This window comes from Elgaria multicarinata, chromosome 6 (genome assembly GCF_023053635.1).
Source record: "Elgaria multicarinata webbii isolate HBS135686 ecotype San Diego chromosome 6, rElgMul1.1.pri, whole genome shotgun sequence".
Lineage (NCBI taxonomy): Eukaryota > Metazoa > Chordata > Lepidosauria > Squamata > Anguidae > Elgaria > Elgaria multicarinata.
The window spans coordinates 81,165,725-81,185,580 of NC_086176.1; the positions used below are offsets into that span (position 1 = coordinate 81,165,725).

The 19,856-nt window shown below is 39.9% G+C and overlaps 1 protein-coding gene across 2 annotated transcripts in view; it reads right to left on the reverse strand.

Moving 5' to 3' along the window:
* Nucleotides 1-19,856, reverse strand: part of ATG10 (autophagy related 10) — a 126,129-nt gene that overhangs the window by 20,622 nt on the left and 85,651 nt on the right. For both annotated transcript variants that reach the window (XM_063129652.1, XM_063129651.1), the window contains exon 5: nt 13,686-13,783. In XM_063129652.1, coding sequence (XP_062985722.1) covers nt 13,686-13,783 — 98 coding nt within the window. The remainder of the gene's footprint in view (nt 1-13,685; nt 13,784-19,856) is intronic.

Consider the following 19,856-nt stretch of genomic DNA (forward strand, 5'->3'; position numbering starts at 1 on the left):
TTAATGTCTTATAATTTTGTTGTGTATTTTTTAATTGTTTATGGTTTTGCATCCCTCCCCCCCCCCATGTATATTTTAAACTTTGTAAGGCCGCCTTGAGGCCCAGCATTGGGCAAAAGGCGGGATACAAATAAATATAATAATAATTATTATTATAAACAGCCTTGGTCGCCCTGTATGATGACCTATGTCGGGAGAAGGACAGGGGGAGTGTGACTTTGTTGATTCTCCTTGATCTCTCAGCAGCTTTCGATACCATCGACCATGGTATCCTTCTGGAACGTCTGGCTGAGTTGGGAGTGGGGGGCACTGCATTGCAGTGGTTCCGCTCCTACTTAGCAGGACGGCTCCAGAAGGTGGTGCTTGGGGGACATTGCTCGGCCCCGTGGACTCTTCAGTATGGAGTTCCGCAGGGATCGGTCTTGTCCCCCATGCTGTTTAACATGTACATGAAACCGTTGGGTGCGGTCATCCGGAGTTTTGGAGTGCGCTGTCATCAGTACGCTGACGACACGCAGCTCTACTGCTCCTTTTCATCCTCATCAGGTGTGGCTGTGGATGTGCTGAAACGGTGCTTGGCTGCGACAATGGACTGGATGAGGGCTAAAAAACTGAAGCTCAATCCAGACAAGACTGAGATGCTGCTGGTGGGTGGTTCCTCTGATCGGATGGGGGGTGTTCAACCGGTTCTGGATGGGGTTGCACTCCCCCTGAAGGAGCAGGTTCGTAGCTTGGGGGTTCTCCTAGAACCATCTTTGTCACTTGAGGCTCAGGTGGCCTCGGTGGCACGGAGTGCTTTCTACCAACTTCGGTTGGTGGCCCAGCTACGCCCCTATCTGGACAGGGATAACCTAGCTTCAGTTGTCCATACTCTGGTAACTTCCAAATTAGATTACTGCAATGCCCTCTACATGGGGCAGCCTTTGAAGACGGTCCGGAAGCTGCAGCTTGTGCAAAATGCAGCGGCCAGATTGATAGCTGGAACAGGGAGGTTTGAGCATGTAACACCGATTCTGGCCCGCTTGCATTGGCTGCCTATATGTTTCCGAGCCCAATTCAAGGTGCTGGTCTTAACCTATAAAGCCCTACATGGCTTGGGACCACAATACCTGATGGAACGCCTCTCCTGACATGAACCTACCCGTACACTGCGCTCAACATCTAAGGTCCTCCTCCGAGTGCCTACTCCAAGGGAGGATGGCAACAAGGGAGAGGGCCTTTTCAGTGGTGGCCCCCTGACTGTGGAATGATCTCCCCGATGAGGCTCGCCTGGCGCCAACATTGTTATCTTTTCGGCGCCAGGTCAAGACTTTTCTCTTCTCCCAGGCATTTTTAACAGCATTTTAACAGCATTTAACAACGTTAAGTTTGTTTTTAATGGACCCCACAATTGTTGTTTTTAAATGGATACTGTTGTTTTTATACTGTTTTTTATGTGTGTGTGTGTGTGTGTGTTGTTGTTTTTTAAATTGTATACTTTTAATGTTTACTATTTTTAAATGTTGTAAACCGCCCAGAGAGCTTCGGCTGTAGGGCGGTATATAAATAAAATAAAATAAATAAATAATTATTAGTGTGCCATCACTTTCAAGAATTTCCAGAAGGGCAGTCATGTTAGTCTGTTGCAGAAAAAGTAAAGAGTCTTGCAAAATCACAAAGACTATCATATTTATTATGGCATTGCATTTTGTGGCCTAGATAAATGCTACTTGATTATTTTCCAGAACCCCTTCTTGTAGCAAATTGTTCTTACCACAGTCTTCCTAAGACCTTATGAAGCACTTGCCATTCTTCCTTTCCCAAACTTTTCTATTAAGACAGCGTAATAGGCTTGAGCTGATGTAGATGCTGGATACAAATCCCTGGCTTTCCCCTGCCCCACAGTGCTCCCTTGTCCTTACTGCATTGCTGTCACTGACAATTATTCACATGCCCCATATTTTAAAAAGTAATTAGCCTCTGTATAGAAACAAATATGACAGTAAAGAGCACGGTCAACCTAGGAGAGTGGTAAGAGGAAGAAGTGGACACTGAACTATATTCAGTTAGTTGTGACCTGGGTCTGTGGAATCAGATGGCAATGTGTAACAATAAGTCCAGCCCCCTTCTCATGCCATTTACGACTATATGTAGTACATAAGACGAGACATGCTGGATCATATCAAGGGTCCATCTAGTCCAGCACTCTGTTCACCCAGTCGCCTATCAACTATCCATGGGAAACCCATAAACAGGACATGAGTACAACAGCACCTCCTGCCCATGTTGCCCAGCAACTGGTGTACATAGGCATACAGCTTCTGGTACTGGAGGTAGCATATAGCCATCAAGACTGTAGTCATCGATAGCTTTATCCTCCATGAACTTGTCCATTTCCCTTTTAAAGCCATCTGAACTGGTGGCCATCACTACTTCCTGTGGAAGTGAATTCCATAGTTTAACTATGCACTTCCTTTTATCTGTCCTGAGTCTCCCACCAACAAGCTTCATGGGATAACCCCGGGTTCTAGTATTATGAGAGAGGGAAGAAAAAAGTCTTCCTATCCACTTTCTCCACACCCTACAGACATTTTCTATACCTCTGTCACGTGCCCCCTTACTCATCTTTTTTCTAAGCTAAACAATCCCAGCTGCTATAACCTGTCCTCATAGGAGAATTGCTCCAACCCCTTGATAATTCTAGTTGCTCTTTTCTACACTTTTTCCAACTCTACAATATCCTTTTTTAGGTGCAATTAGACAGTATTCTAAGTGTGGTCACACTATACATTTGTATAGTATGATCTTGACAGTTTTATTTTCAATTCCTTTTCTAATTGTACCTTACACAGAATTTGCCTTTTTCATAGCCACCACACACTGGGTTGACATTTTTATCGAGTTGTCCACCACAACACCAAGATCTCTTTCTTGGTAAGTCATTGCTAAGATCTCATCAGCTTATACTTGAAGTTGTGATTTTTCACGCCAATGTACATCACTTTACACTTGCTTATATTGAACTGCATTTTCCATGTGGATGCCCACTCTCCCAGTTCAGAGACATCCTTGTGGAGCTCCTAACAAACCTGTTTTGTTTAAACCTACCTGAATAATTTGGTGCCATCAGCAAACATGGCCCCTTCACTGCTCACTCCTAATTCCAGATCACTTATGAGTAAGTTGAAAAGCATTGGTCCCAATAGAGATCTCTGTGCAACCTCACTGTTTACATCCCTCCATTGGGAGAATTTATCATTTATTCCTACTCTCTGCTTCCTTTTCTTTAACCAATTACTGATCCATAAGAGGACATCTCCTCTTATTCCATGACTGCTAAGTTTGCTCAGGAGTCTTCGGTAAGGGACTTGTCAAAGTATTTTGGAAGCCCAAGTAAACAATGTTGACCAGATCACCCCTGTGCACTTGTTCATTGACACTCTAAAAGGTTAGTGAGACAGGACTTACATTTGTGGAAGCCATGTTGATTGCTTTTGATTCTTTTTCAGCAGGGCCTATCCTTCTATATGTGTACTAATTTTATTGTTAATAATGCTTTCAACCAATTTACTCCAAACAGACATTAAGCTAATTGGCCTGTAATTTTCCAGAACCACCCCCCCCCCGATCCCATTTTAACATCTTATGCTAAGTCCTGGGTGACACCATTTAGGATTAAATCCAGGGCCTCCTCATCTCTGGCTGGTTCCATGACCATGTCTTCTAGGGCACAATTGTCTAGGGCATCGAGAAATTTAACCTCTTTGTCATGACTGGAACATGCATTTATCCAGGCAATGTATGGGTAATTGAAGGAGGCCTCCCTGATTTAGTTTCCATCTCAAGATCACCCTGAGTGTTCTGGTCTGGGGGACTATAGCAAGTTCCCAATATTAAATACTTTAGCAAGTTCCCAGTATTAAATTAGGAATGGGGTATTGTCACCCACAGTGCTACTCCTTTTAGGTTTTCTAGTCTGCTCGGCACTATGCCCTCTTTGATTAACAGAGCAACTCTCCTAGGTACGCCCTTCCCTGTCCTTCATATAGAGTTTATATCCAGAGATGTCCGTATCTCACTGGTCCCCTCCATTCCACCACGTTTCTGTAATCCCTACTATATTTAGGTTCTTCTTTAGAACCAGGCACTCCAACTCTCCCACTTTGGCTTGGAGGTTTCTTGAATTTGCAAAGAAACACTGATACACAGCGTCTCACCCCAGATGTTTCTGGTACGTCCATCTTCTGCTGTGGCACTTAGTCCTCATTGACTTGCTATCATGTTTCACCATATGCTCATGGCCCGTTGCCTACCCTTCTACATTTGGACTATCGGAAACATTCTCATTTTCAGCCCCCGGGATGCTTCCCAGTTCCTGACAGCTTTCCCCCAGTTGTCCCATATAGAAAGTTGCCTAGGACCCTTCTGCTCTTATTAGCAATATAAACAACTAGGTTAGACAGCAGAGGCTACTTCAATTAAAGCAGAGGTGGAGAACACTTTTGGGTAAGGTAGGACCAAATGACTCCTGACCCAGGCTTTCATGGGCTGGATGACATTCAGGGACATAGTCATGCCCTCCCGACATCATTAGGGGTTTGACATCACCCAGTCCCCAGCTGAAGCAATGGCTGGAGCTCCAGCCAGCATTTTGGCCAGGGATGGGCTTCATTGTTTGCAGACTTTCTCCAGGAAAGCTTGTGCAAAGCAAAGTTGCTCCAGCTGTCAGCTAGGACACTTCACCTGCACTACATAGTCCCTGGCAGCAGAAGACATAGAACAGCCAAGTCTCTGGAATCACATGGAGCACATTGTTTCATGAGGGTGACACATGGCATGCAAACTGGTCATCCTCCCAGTGCAATGCCGTCAAGGCGTCCCCTGCCCACCACATCTCCACTGTTACCTCCAATCAGCGGGATTCCTCCAGTGGGGAATACCTCCATGGGATGAGTCAGTTTGTTTTTGCTTATTGTTTTACAGAAGATGTTACAAGGATTTCTCTCTTAATGTAATAGTGCAGTTTGCCCTTTATGAAGGTGTTGCATAAATTCAACAACAAGAAATGCCCTACTATGAAGTATGCCTACTCAGCTATGATTAAAGTTTGTAACTGATTAAACAGTTTAAAGAAAAGTTTATACTAGAAAATTGGCAGACCAGTTTTTGTTCTTAAAATTGGCACTTCACTTCTTTCATGAAAATAAACAGATGATAAATTTTTCAATACTTGCCAAAATAAAATTAATTTGGTCATCAACTATTTGGTAATCTTGCATGTCATTTTTAATAAATGAGTTTAAAATATGTTCTGAAACTGTGAGATTTATTAAAAGTGTAAGAAGACAACCTAACAAGCTGTGTAAGGATGGGGAAATTGAGACCGCAATAAGATTATTCAGGATCATTAGTACAGTCTTATAAAAGAAAAGAAAAGATTGTGTAAATCTTACAAAAAGTGTTTTAGCACTTCCATGAAGCCTAAAAACTGTTGACTGCTTCCAGACAGGCGGCTTCTAGCACCTCTAATGACTGCGCTTCCACTGTAAGCTACAAGCAGAATAGCAATTGTTTCCCAAACTACCAGGGGTATTGTGCTTGTTCTGTGTATACATCCTCCTATCTGAACCAGTGGGTGGGACACAGCTGCTCTAGGTGGAGAAGGTCCAATTCACCATTTTTTTAAAAAAAAATCCAAGCAATCCCTTAAAAAACAGCAACACACAATTATTTAATTAGTACTAAGTGCTTATTCATTTAACTGTGACTCCCCATTACTGCCTGTGAAATGTCAAAAAACTTAAGTGTTTTTGTTTTGGATCAGAAGTGTAGTTTAATTAGAAAAAAAATCCCACTTTGCTAAACTAGCGGTGACTAGAAAGCAGCTGGGTTCATTTTTTGAAATAATTTTTAAATTAGCATTATAATGCTGTAGCACTATAACATATTTTCTTTTAAGTACTGTTTCACAAATACTTTCATCTGAAGCATCATAGCTGGAAAAGCATTGTAGCACTAATTAAAAGATCAGTAAAAAACATAACAGGGTGAAGGTATGCTGAATGGCAACAGGTTCACCTGCCCAATACATCCCTTCATACATTGAAACTCTACTCTAGGTCCACGGAGGCTTGGACTCCCTCCATCACAGACTGGGGATTCCTCTCCCCAGGTAGGGGTGGGGCTTGGGGAGTGGAGTGGCCTGCTAAGGGTACACAACTCTCCACAGGCCAAACTGGGCAACGTCTGCTCCATATTGCCCTTATTCATATGATTTTTGTCATGCTACTCACCCTTTTTCTAAGCTAAAGGTCCCCAAATATTGTCACCTTTTCTCATAGCGGACTTGCTACAACCCCTTGTTCATTTTGGTTGCAGCACCTTTTCCAGCTCTATAATATCCTCTTTGAGGTGTGGTGACCAGAACTGTACAGTACTCCACGTGTGGTCATACCACAAATTTGTATAAAGGAATTTTGGTGTTGGCAGATTTAGGGCGCAATGCTATATCATCTGCCCTGAGTACTCGCAGCCCTCCGAAATGGGAGGCTTACAAATATCCTGTGCAGAGCAGCAGGCACGTTGCACCCGCTGCTCTGCATTTAAGATAGATGGGCAATTTCACCCATCTAGCGGAGGCTTTGGGGACGGAGAGGGAAGTGTGGCGACCATAGGATTCTTTGTATGGCTGCTGCCCCACTCTCCTCCCCTCCCTGCCCCTGGGAACGCTCCCATTTCCTGTTTCCATACTCTGTTTTCAAGACATAGCTGGCATGGAAAGAAGTGTTCTGGCTATAAGAGGGAGGGAAAGGGAAGACACTCTGTCTGGGGTGGGGGGCGGTGTTATAGGATTGCTCTCTTACTTTCAATTGCTTTCCAAATGAATCCTAAACCCTAAAATGGAATATGCCTTTTTCACAGTACCTGCATATTGAGTCAACATTTTCATTGGGCTACCCACCACAACCCCAAGATCCCTTTCTTGGCCAGTCACTGTGAGTCCAGACCATTGTGTGTACTTGAAATTAGGATTTTTTGCCCCAATGTGCAGGAAGTGGAAGTAAGACTGGTAAGCACATATCCAGGAAAGGGCTCTGACCCATTCCCAGTAACTTTTTACAGTCTCCATACACATGGTAACACTGAGCAAAATATTTTCATGTCTTTGAGTATTGGTGAAGAGAGCTGCTTCCATTAAGGGAACAGAATGGCCTGGTTTCAGGCTCATGGGTACTAATGGCCTTCTCCAGACCTGTATGCTTCCAATTTCATCATGGAAACAATAACTTTGACGGTAAAATATGTTCAGCAGTAGGATGTTGTTTATGATTTCATCTACAACTTTTTTTTACTACAAATGATTTCCCAGAAGTTCTAGCCAGAGTTCTACAGCAACTGTTGATACAGCTCAAAGAAATTTAGCAAGAACACTTAGCAACCTTCTGTTAAGCTATACTGTATATAACCTCTTCTACTTAACAAAATCCGGCAATATGTCCAGGAAGATTTTTATGTCTAAGAATAGCTACCTACACACACTACTCATGAGTCAGGCATGAAGATTTAAAACCTCCCTACCACATTTTCATTTTGCTGTGCCTAAGCACCTCTACATCAAATCCTCCCTTCAGAAACAGTCGAGGATCTTTTTTTTAAACCCACACCATTAACATACTTGACATTTTATAAATAACGTTTATTGATTTTTGTGTTTAACACTGCAATAAATTAAGTGATGTAATGGACAGAATTATTGTAGCACTATAAAGCACATGTCTTTCAGGTTCTTAACCACTTATTGAAGAAGAGTAGCAGCTAGGTTAATGTTAAAAATCGTCCAATTTGATGCTACTATCAGGGAGGTGTGGATAAGATGGTAATTTGTTCACATGAAAGAAATGACACAGCACTGAAATATCCAAGTCAATGGCTTGGTTCACACATAATGCTAAGCGATGGTGTGGTTTGTTGAAATCTGGCTTGCCTTTGTGCCTGAACCCAGAAGCGTGACTTATCCCTGGTTTGTTTGCACTGCTGTCTGCCCTGATACAGAGGCACCCACCAAGAGCAGCTAGAAAATGAAACCACTTTGGAGGTTGGCAAAGTGGGTGAGAGAGAAACAAATGAGAAATAGAGAAAACCAGCACAGTTAGTTTATTCATCTGCAACACAGTTCATGGCAAAAACAAGACACACGGTTAACATAAACCATGGCTTACCGTTATGTATAAATGCTAGGGAGCTAAGCCTGCAACAAGCCTGCAACAATATGATTCTGAGGAAGATGGCTTTCCCAGCTCTACCACCACAGATCCTGCAACTGGAGATGCCAATGACTGAACACCTGAGACTATCTGTATGAACAGCATGTGCTTCATTCTTTGCCCCTCTCCGTTCTGAACAAGGCCACCAACAAAGTCTTCCACATTTTGTCAACATAAAGTACGAAAAAGTCTAGAGTAAGTGATTTTGATAAGAATATGAACATGCCTTTTCTATATTAATGTCATTGTCCTCTTGTAAAATAAATACTCTGAATGAAAACTTTCCTATAATCAAAGGTAAATTCTTCTAGATAAAGTTAGCCTTTTCTTTTGGGACATATACTAGAATATTACACATATTCAGAATATGATCTTAGAATGAAAATATGAAATGGTTCTACTGGCAGCACTACTTCAAGAAGCTTCAAGCTGACAGACTCTGCCTTGGGCTCAGTATCAGGGCCGGAGTCTGGGTTCAGCACATGTACAACTTGCACCACTGGTCTTCTAGATCCAGTTGGTTTGTCATCCTCCATGTCAATGTCCTAGCTTCTGCTCAGGGTCAGAGTCCTGACACCGCATCAAGAAGATCAAAAGCATCCTAAAAATCCCAATAATGTTGCTAGCCAGTGCTGATAAGCAGAACTGACACAAGTCTAACATGTTGTTTGGATCAGTACAGCTAGACTGTGAATATCTATTTTTCCCCTTCCTTATGCTGCCTTAATTATTATCTCAATGCATAATGCAAAATACTTTCAGTAATTGGATGTATGCCCAATGAATCCCAAATATCATTGTGATTGGATCACCTTAAGTCCATATACTTCATCTTAACTGGATCACACCATTTAAATGTTGGATATTAAGTAATTCTGAATGGAATTCTATATGCTCAACATCAGATAAATAAATAAATTTAAGATACACTAAAATCATTTACAAAAATCAATCTTCAAGCATTATTTTTGTAAAATCAATTTTTAGGGTAATAAGATGGGCTTGCAAACTAATTGTAACAATTATTGTGCATAATGTTGTAAATGCAAATAGAGGCTCGTTGACTATCATAAATAGGTGTATTAGAGACACTGAGTTGCAAAACACATATTATGCACAGAAAATACCCAATTGCCAATAATAACACTGCACAGATTATGGGCAGCCCCATACTTCACACAGAATACACAAATGCTGTGGATATACCAGTGATACCAGGGTTCTCCAATGATCATTTCTGCTACCTTAAGCATGGAGCAGCCTGTATTAGAGAATTCTAGAAACTGGGACCCCATAATCAGCAGAAAATTCTACAGGTGGGAGATTCGTACATCTCCCTCTCACAACAGGAGTCTCACAACTTGTACCCAAAACACTGAAATCTGGCCTATACATGGGCCAAGGAAATCTGAGCACAGAAAAAGTTGCACCAAAGGACAGTAGATTAGAGGCAGAACACATACTTAGCATGCAAGAGGTCCGAAGATCTAGATTGCCAACTAGATCTGGGAAAGACTCCTATCTGAAATTTTGAAAAGCTACTGTCACTGTATAGAAAATATTGATCAAAATACTGAGTTAAATAGACCAATGGTCTGAGTTGTTATAAAGCAACTTCCCATGTTTGAGCTGTTGTCTCTTAGGAGTATTCAGTCTATGCTAGCAGAATAAAAGCTTTAATTATTATTATTATTATTATTATTAGCAACAGCACCACATGGTCGCTTCCTACGTTAAGTATAATAATACTGCCCTTTAATCATATTTCCAGGGTGCTTTACAAAATGATGAGTGATATCCAACCTTGAGCAATTGTACACTTGTGCAATGGAACGTTCTCTTCTTCTCATCTCCTTTAGCCTCCCAGCCCTCCCAAATCTGCTATGATATTAGAATCATAGTTTCCAAATCACAGGAAATAATAATTCCATTTTATTCTGCCCTAATCAGGCATCATCTAAAGTACTGTGTCCCATTTGGGACACCACAATTAAAAAAAGATATAGACAAACTGGAATGCTTCAGAGGAAGGCAATGAAGATGGTCAATGGTATGAAACACAATGCTGTGACAAAAGGTTGAGGTAACCAGACTAAGAGGGACATGATAGCTTTCTTCAAACACCTGAATTGTGATCACATAGAAGAAGGCAAAGACTTAATCTCCTCTGCCCCACAGGCCATGATTAGATCTAATGGTCTTAAAGTTATAGGTGAATAGATTGCAGTTTAATCTTAGGACAAACTCTGTATAGTAAGAGCCGTTCAACAATGGAATCTATTAATTAAGTGGGTAGTGGGCTCTCTTTTTTTTATGGAGAGAAACATTTTTATTACAAGATAAAAATATATTTACAGTAATTTCTACAAAGCATGATTACAGTCATTAAAATACTAAAAGGTTTTAACAGTAAAGCATTATCTTATCTATTTTATATATCTATCTTACCAGATCTAGTTTCGAACTCATTGGACCTCTCAGGCTGGAGGTCTTTTTATAATATAATATTTTTATTTGAATTTTATAACATACAATAATCACACTACATCATCTTAATATACCACCATAATGAAATTAAAAAAGAACTTATTGAAATAATAAAATACTGTCTCATGCACCCCACCTCCCGGGACCCTTATTCTCCTTTCCAAAATAGTAATGTATCCTGTGACGGTTTTCTCCCTTTCCCTTTTTCTAATACAAATTTAACAAATGGACTCCAAACCTCATCAAAGTCATTTCGCTTCAGTAATCCTCTCTTAACTTTAATACTATTCGTGAGTCTGTCATTAATAGCTATATCCCAGACTTCTTTATACCATTCTTCTATTTGATAATCCTTTTGTTTCTTCCAATTCCTGGCAATTATTAATCTAGCTGCAGTTAATAAGTTGTTTATTCTTTGCTATTTTGTGTACATTTAACCCCTTCATATATTGATAACAGTGCTATCTTTGTCCCTGTCTTTACCTTCCATCCCATTATATCATTTATCTCTTTAAATACTATTTGCCAAAACCTCTGAATAGTTTCACAAGCCCACCACATATGGAAATAAGTGCCTTTTTCCTGACAACCTCTCCAACAATATACGTAGTACTTTTTATCCATTTGGTGTAGTCTTACTGGTGTTAAAAACCACCTCCATATCAATTTATAATAATTTTCCTTTATTCTTACTGACATAGTTTTTAATAGACTTTGGTTCCATATCTTTTCCCACTCTTGACTACTCAACTGTCTTTCCATATCTTGATCCCATGTCATTTTGTAATGTTCATGTTGCTCTTCCAATCCCAGCAATATCTTATATAAAGCACTCATTATACCCTTGCTAACTATCTTTCCCCCTCCCTCTTCCCCATGCTGGAGGTCTTCAAGATGGACATCTGTTGCTCTAGCAATCTTTGTAAACCGCCCAGAGAGCTTCAGCTATGGGGCGGTATATAAATGTAATAAATAAATAAATAAATAAATAATAGCACTGGATTTCCTACATCAAGCAGGGGGGTGGATTAGATGGCCTGTGAGAACCTCTCAAACTCTGCTGAGGAACCCTATGATTCTATTTCCATGCAGCTGATAGTACATGCAAGCCTAAAGCGGATCACATTGGATAATTTAGTAGTGCTGCCAAAGATGTGAACTGATTCTATGATTCAATATATATTTTTTCTTGACAACACAATGATTGTAAGGCTCAAGCTGTTCATTGTAATTAGCTTACTCAACCACTAGCTTTGTGTGTTTGATTATACATACCATTATTGATAAAGCCTTAGTGAATATGAACTCATTTGCTCACAATCCTGTTTACTCAAGGAAAGTTTTATTAGAACTACTTCTAATACAAAGCACTTAGGTTTTGGGAACAGGAATACCAATGGCATTTGTTTTGTGTTCTATTGTGTGAAACAGAAAGAGGTAAAATCAAACAGGTATTCCAGTTGGCAAATGAAAGCAAACATATTTCATGTTTAACAACAGAAGAGGCGTTACAAACGCTGGATTATCTAAAATCACATTTAACAAATACCTTAAATTGTTTTCATTATCTGAACCTGTGTGAAACAAATTGGAGGTTTCAGATGATAATACAGATACCCCATGATGCTTCTATCTCCTGATTCATTAATTTCATTTATATTGTTTCCATACTGTCTAATAGCCAAAGTTCTCTGGGCGGTTCACAAAAGGTAAAACCCAAAATATAGCATCATAAAAATATAATATAACTCTTTTAACATGCAAACATTCCAAATAATTTAGAACAGCTGAAATCAATTAACAATAAAGTAGCAGTAACCGATAAAACAATTGATATTAAAACCCCACCATATGCCCATTTTGACAACACATTGCAATGCGAAACGTGTCTAATTTGTTACTGCCAAGGTGCAGGAAGAGACTGGGGGTGGGGATTCGATTCTCCCCTACTACTTCTGGTGCTGTTCACTCCAGCTTCCCTTTCCATCCAGCTTCTTCAGAAGCGAAGGAGGAGGGAAGAGAGAAAAAAATGGCAAAACAGCCAAGAGAAGAGGATTAGTCCTCTCGCTCTATGCTCAAATCTCTGTCCCTCCCTCTTTTCAAACAAGTTCCTTTAAATTTTCCAAATTTTGCAAAATACATACATGTTAGAATAACTGCATCTCAATTTCCATGTTTATTATAAAGTTAGCCATCTAATAGGATGAATTATGGTCATTATTAATGGCATGCTTGTTACGCTACAGCGCCTGCCCTCAACAGGTGGTTGGTTCCCTCTCTTTCTTTCAATCAATTAAAGAGTTCCATTTTCAGTAACACAGTTGCATACGTTTGCAACTACAATAGAAATTAATCTTAATATATCAGGGTAAGGCTGGAGTGAAATTATGCTGCAGATTTCTTGTCTCTTTAAATATAGTATTAACAATGCTATCTCCTGCAAGATCATTTTTATTCAAAATGGAACTGGGAACTGTTCCATATTCAGTGGATTATTCTTTGCAAAAAATAAATTCTATGAGGCTATTTTAGAACTCCATCTGGTTGGAAGGAAGGTTCTCAATAGTAACAAGAAGATTGGAGGATAGCTTCCATTAGCCGATTGACTATACAAGCTCTGCTTTAAAACTGCGCTCTAAAAACCCTAAAAAAAATCGTATATTTTTCACTTTTACCAAATGAATTTCATCAATTTCAGGGTGGGACACTAGTTTATATATTAAACCTAGTTTTATATATCAAACCTAGTTTTATATATAAACATACTTCAAGTAAATTATTTCCATGCTATAACATAAGGGTGGGCAAATTGTGGCCTTCCAGATGTGTTGGCCTATAACTCCCATCAACCTGAGCCAGGATGGCCAATAATGAGGGATTATGGGAGCTGTAGGCCCAAACATCTGGAGGCCACAAGTCACCCACCCCAGCTATAATAGATTAAAAACCTCTAACCTGTTGTGTAATGGTGTCCCAGGGCCCCTGCTGCAGGCGCTCCCTGTAGCATTCATGTACACCTTTCCATATTTCATCCAGAGTTAAAGGCCTTCCATCTGAAAAACAAAGGAAAAAATCCACATCCCCTCCTGTGAGATTACTCATATACATCTGCATATCACCATGCAAAATACAGATAATTCAGAAGCAAACACAAAAACAACAGCATGTGGTGGAGGGGAGGAGGTGTAGGTGTAAGTTGTGAACCGCCCAGAGAGCTCCGGCTATTGGGCGGTATAGAAATGTAATAAATAAATAAATAAATAGGTAGATAGCCCAAACTTGCTCATCAGGGTTTTGTAATTGTCATAGATAAGTGATAATTGCCCTCTACAGCAGCCTTTCCCAACCTGGTGCCTTCCAGATGATTTGGACTACAACTCCCATCATCCCCAGCTACCATGGCCATTGGCTGCTATATGGAGTTCTCACTATGCGGTATTGGCTGGTGCTTAGTCTTGGATAAGCTCGAGTTTTATAATACAATGTAGTTACCATATGGAAAATAAATATGATCTTTGGAATATTTGTTTTTGACAAATGAGAGAATGTTTTGATACTTTTTCAATAACTATCATTATCTTGGCATTTATCAGGTGTCAGGAGGCCATTATCCTGTGATAAATAGTTTTATTCCACTGACATTTTCATGTCCATGAAATAAACAAGATTTATTCAATCAATTAACATTTGAATGTCATGTTAAGATACAATTTGAAGTCCTGTTGCCATCAGATTCCATTCTGTAATTTATTTATTTTTGAACATATTCAAAATGGAGGTCAAAATTCTCTGTTTACCACATTTTGAAGTAGTAACTTCAAAATGTGGGGGGGAAATAAAACGGGGGAAGTAAAGGCAACTGTAAAAACTAGTGTCTTTGCAGGAAAATAGGATTATGTTGTAATTTGTGATGAAGGAACACAAGTCACAAATATTGATGGGCCAGTTGTCATGTGCTCTAAGTTACTACACATACAGGAAACACAATAGAAAAGTTTTTTTGGTGTTACCCTCTATGTGCCTTTTAATAATGGGCAAAAGGGGAAAGCACATACAAGGGAAGCTAATTCCTGATAGGGAACTCCGTTCTTCCTTTTGTCTGCCCTAGCTGGCAGTCTTCCAGATACTACATGAGAACATTCTGCCTTGATAAGCACGAGTCTTCTTATTGCTTTATTGATTTGGTAACACATAATTTAAATTTCATATTTTAATTGCTAGTCTGTTTCAAATGTTCTTTGCCTGACTGTTCTAGAATGGACCAGGTCCAAAGTCTTTATAAATATAAATAAATACATAAAATAATGTCATTTGTAGGTGAGCATCATCTCTGTATGAAACCTTGATACTTTGTTTCAGAGGCAAAATAACATTCTCCTGATCCCATAATTATTATTTCTAGGATCACTGGTCTTCAACTAGTGGGTTAAGACCCACTAATAGATCTTTGCCTAACCTAAGGTGAGTTGCACCAGGAGCACTACCATCACAGAACTACATGGTAAAAGGTATTTTCATCCTATCTATACTTATAAAGACGGAATTTTGAGCATCTGACATTTATATATGAATTAAGCTTTGAAAGGAATTCCAATTAATGATGGTGGGTGGGTGGGGATTTAATTTAGAAAGAACTGTATGAATTTGAGATGAGTTTTGCCCCTTTCAGAAATTAGGAGATTAAAGCCTGCAGATTGATCACTTAACATTTCTTGCAAATATGTGATTGAAACAATTAAAGTTATACCTGGCATTGCTCAGGGGCCCTAAGATATATGTCTGCGAGGTAATCATCTTAAAGTAGTAGGCCAATGCTAGGCCTGTGAGTTAACTTTTAAATTAATTAGTTTTGTATATATATTTTTACCTCCCTCACCCTCACAACCGCCCTGCAAGGTAGGCTGATGCTAGACCTGTGACATGATGTTAAAATAAATTTAATCCGTTTCTTTTTCTCTCTCACCCCCAACATGTGGGGGTATTGGGGGTGCCACCATGATTTTACTTGTCCCCACAGAAAACAAAAACTACAACTCCCAGCATGCCTTTCACTGCAGTGCTAACTTGCCCAATGGGAGTCCTGCCACTGAGGATCATGGGAAGTAAAGTCTGGCTGAGCAATTCCATGCTGCACTGTACAATCGGTGCCTGTAGATAGGCCATGAGAGAGCCGACTAGCTGACTGACTGACGGTTAACTTGGTTGTTGCTGTCGGCAACAACCCCAGAGCTGCACCCTCCTTCCCTACTGCTCCTGACGGTGCCTAGAGCACCTGAGTTGGCCTCCTCCTTCGCGATTAGTTTACGGTGCCTTTCCCTCCACATTTGTGCCTAGAGACATGTGACCAAAGATGGAGAGCCACTTCCAGAGCATAGAATAGTAGAGTTGGAAGGGGTCTATAAGGCCATCGAGTCCAACCCCCCTGCTCAATGCAGGAATCCACCCTAAAGTATACCTGACAGATGGTTGTCCAGCTGCCTCTTGAATGCCTCTAGTGTGGGAGAGACCACAACCTCCCTAGGTAACTGGTTCCATTGCTGTACTGCTCTAACAGTCAGGATGTTTTTCCTGATGTCCAGCCGGAATCTGACTTCCTGTAATTATTATTATTATTTTCCAAGGCCTTTTAACTTGATATTTTTTATGCTGCGCTTTCCCCCCTGTCATAACCACAGCATTCCAAGACAGATGCAGGAATTACTGAATAAAGTTTATGATTTTTATGTAAAAGCCTGATTATACCATTGAAACAGAAGAGTGAATGGTGGAATGACTGATAGCTGAGGCTGGAATGGAATGATGGGTGGGGTGAGTGACGGTTAGAGAAAGTCAGGTAGAAGGAGAACTAAGACAGTTAGTAAGATGTCAGGAAAGTGGGAGCTGAGAGATAGTGACCTGGTTTGCTCACCCATACTTTATTTAAAATCAGCCACTCTATATGCCAGTACTCTATATGCCTTTGGCAGCCTGCAGGTGCCCACGTCCTCCGAGACATCCTCTTGTTGCCGATACTGCTCCTCAATAGAGCATCAAGGAGTAGTATCACTGAGAAGGGGAGGTAAACGACTGTCAGTGGACACGTCTAGCTCCAGCCAATCCTGCTGGGACTGCCTTGGCCTGCACAACTCAACCACCAAGTGCTCCATCAGGTGCCTGTACTGAAGGCCCGGCACTTCCTCCCTTCTTCGGGTCTGTTTCTGGGCATGCGCAGAGTGCCTCCCCTTCCTCCCTCCCTCTTAAGGGTGAAGGCTGCGTACTGCGTACTTGCTTCCCCCAGATTCTGAGAAAACAGCGATATCAGGATGAAGTGCCTTTGAACATGTTTGGCCCCTCAAAGTCACACTGTTGTATCTAGTTACGTTTTTAAAACCACACAGACGGTGGGAGGAGGCACCACAAATGGAAACAGCCCATTTATGTGGGTTGTTTCCTTTTATGTGGAATTCAGTTGGCTGCTCGAGACCAACCTTAGGAGTTGAGGTTGTGAAAGACATGCAGCGGCAACTTTTATATATAGAAGAAATACACACACACACACGAAGACAAACAAAAATTTCATCCTAAATCTCTAACACAGATAATATTCCAAAATGTATTAAATACTAAGTAATTATTATTTCAAATCATTTATTTTTAATGAACAGTAATAGCAGTAAACAACAGCTCTCAGACACTAGTCTTCACATTATGGGAACTCCACATTGTTATTTGGATATACTCAATATACAAACAGCACAGTCTTAAAAATGGCTAACAGTGGAATGTCATGAACCATGATTTCATACCAATGTGTCAGTCTGATATACCAAGATACATATTTAGGATTGAAGGTATTAAGTAAATAATCTTGAATAAAGAGAATTTGCAATATAAATCAGTGTACTACTCAGACTGAAAATAAGGTGCCTTTTGGATATTACTGCAATATAGGAGCCATTTTCCATAGGTTCATCCCATGAACCACTAAAACATTTTACAGCCCACCACCATATAAGTACAGCTAACTGTATAGGTTCTTATCAAATGTCAGTCAAGCTTGATCCCAATCAGGCAATGACTGTGTGGGGAAAATGCTGCCAAGCAACTTCTGCCCATATGCTTGCAGGTCTTTCTTTAAACATTTATTTATAATTTATTAAACATTTATCTCACCTTTTTAGCAAATGGTGATCAAGATAACACTTAAAGCCATGTCACAGGATGACCCCATGGAAAAGTAGCTCCACCAATTCTGTAGCATCTACAGGTCACCTAAGTGAAACCTTATCAGGAAGAACTGTATGATAACTATGCGTCATACTTTTCAGGTCGGAAGAGGGAAATGCTAAAAAGATTGGTTCCTTGGAGGAAAAGAGGTGGGATATACATGCAATAAATAAAATAAATAATAAATAAAGAGACCTCAGCTGGTTGTATAAATCCTCCAAAAGTCATTATTTTCTATTGTGAAAAATCCCCAAGTAGTGTGTTAAAATGTGTAATTATACTTATTGGAACAATTAAAATTCCGTACTGCAAGGGGAGCTGTTGGCATACAATACAAAGACTGTGCATTAGATCATCCATCAGCTTCTGTAATATCCACTTCCAGCTATAAGGAGTCATGTTTCAACACCTCCGATTCCCTGATGCTGACAAGCTAAACAACTTGTTTTGTCTCTGGGAGCTCTTCTCTGGTGATTAACTGCTTATAGTGAATACTAATTATATGAAAATACCGTACTGTTTTTTAAAAAGGAGAGAAAAAAGGAAGAATTGCTCTATTTCCTTTACCTGCTGCTGTATCACCATTCCACTCCCACCCCACTTGACCACCACCATGCATCCAGGAGGTATACTGTTGTTCCAGTGAATAGAAAAATGATGGCATTCTTTCACACTACAAATAAATTATTATATATTTTGAAATCACTAAGTGATTTGAGCAGCAAGAGTCCCTTTATTCTTCCATCTCCAAACAAGTTAAACAGTGTATTGCTACTTCATTAAATGTTTGCAGCTACCACAAGCATATAACTGCAGTGTGGTATGCATGAATTAGGGAACTATTACTAGCAATAAACCCTGAGATATGCCCCCTGCATCCTAAATTGAAAATATACCTTAAATTGTCATTTGTGAGAAAATGAACCTTAAATTAAAATCCCTTTCACCAGAGGGTTCTGAGAATTTGTTCTTCCATTTCACATCCAAAGTGCTGGTTAAAATGCTAACATGGCAAAATTAAAAGCCATTAAACAATATAAGACAGCGAGTGATTAAATCTACCAAACACATTCAAAGCAGCTTAAGCTACTTTTTAATTAAAAAGGAAAGATATCACTAGCAACATTCAGATGTGTTAATCTAGATAAAGCTAATAGATCATTCCAAACACAAAAGCCACTGATGCTGCTAAGTTTAGAAATGACCTCAGGATTCCAACTCCCTAGCCCCAGGTACAGACACTGGACAGAGCAGGGTGAAGTATAGACAGTGCTACAGTGTCATGACTCTATCCCTACAATTTAAATAAATATTACTAAAGTGGCCTTTGAGGAGTCAGATTCTCCACCTTCCTGACAAAATGAGTAAAACAATTGTGAGACATAGGTTGCAACAACATTTCACAAAGAAAATACATAACAGAAATATATCACAAAGAAAATACATACAGCAAATTCCTGGCACAAAGGATTGAAACATTATGCTTGCAATTGCTGAAACATGATTGAGTAGGATGATTCCCCCCACCCCATGTTTAATCATTCTCAATTATAATGCATTATTAATTTAAAATGAAAATTTGGATAAGCCTACACCAAGGGTATCTCTACAAGAGCCAGGCCCAGGTACTCCATTTCTGAGTTTGGCTCTGCAGCTTTAAGATGTTATTTTCATTTAGAGAAAAAGATTTTAAAAAATGGTCAGCAGGTTTAGTCAACCATAGGCTTGCTGCCAGGAGTGTAAAGATCAAACTCCTTCAGGCTGAGATGATATCATCTGCCCCAGGATACTGATACTTACAGAATCTGAAATATGTACAAGAAATGAATCATAAACAATTACTGCAACCCAGTATTTTATCTTTTTATTTTCCTGTTATTTTAGAACAAATGTTATGTCATATTTTTATTTAAAATATTT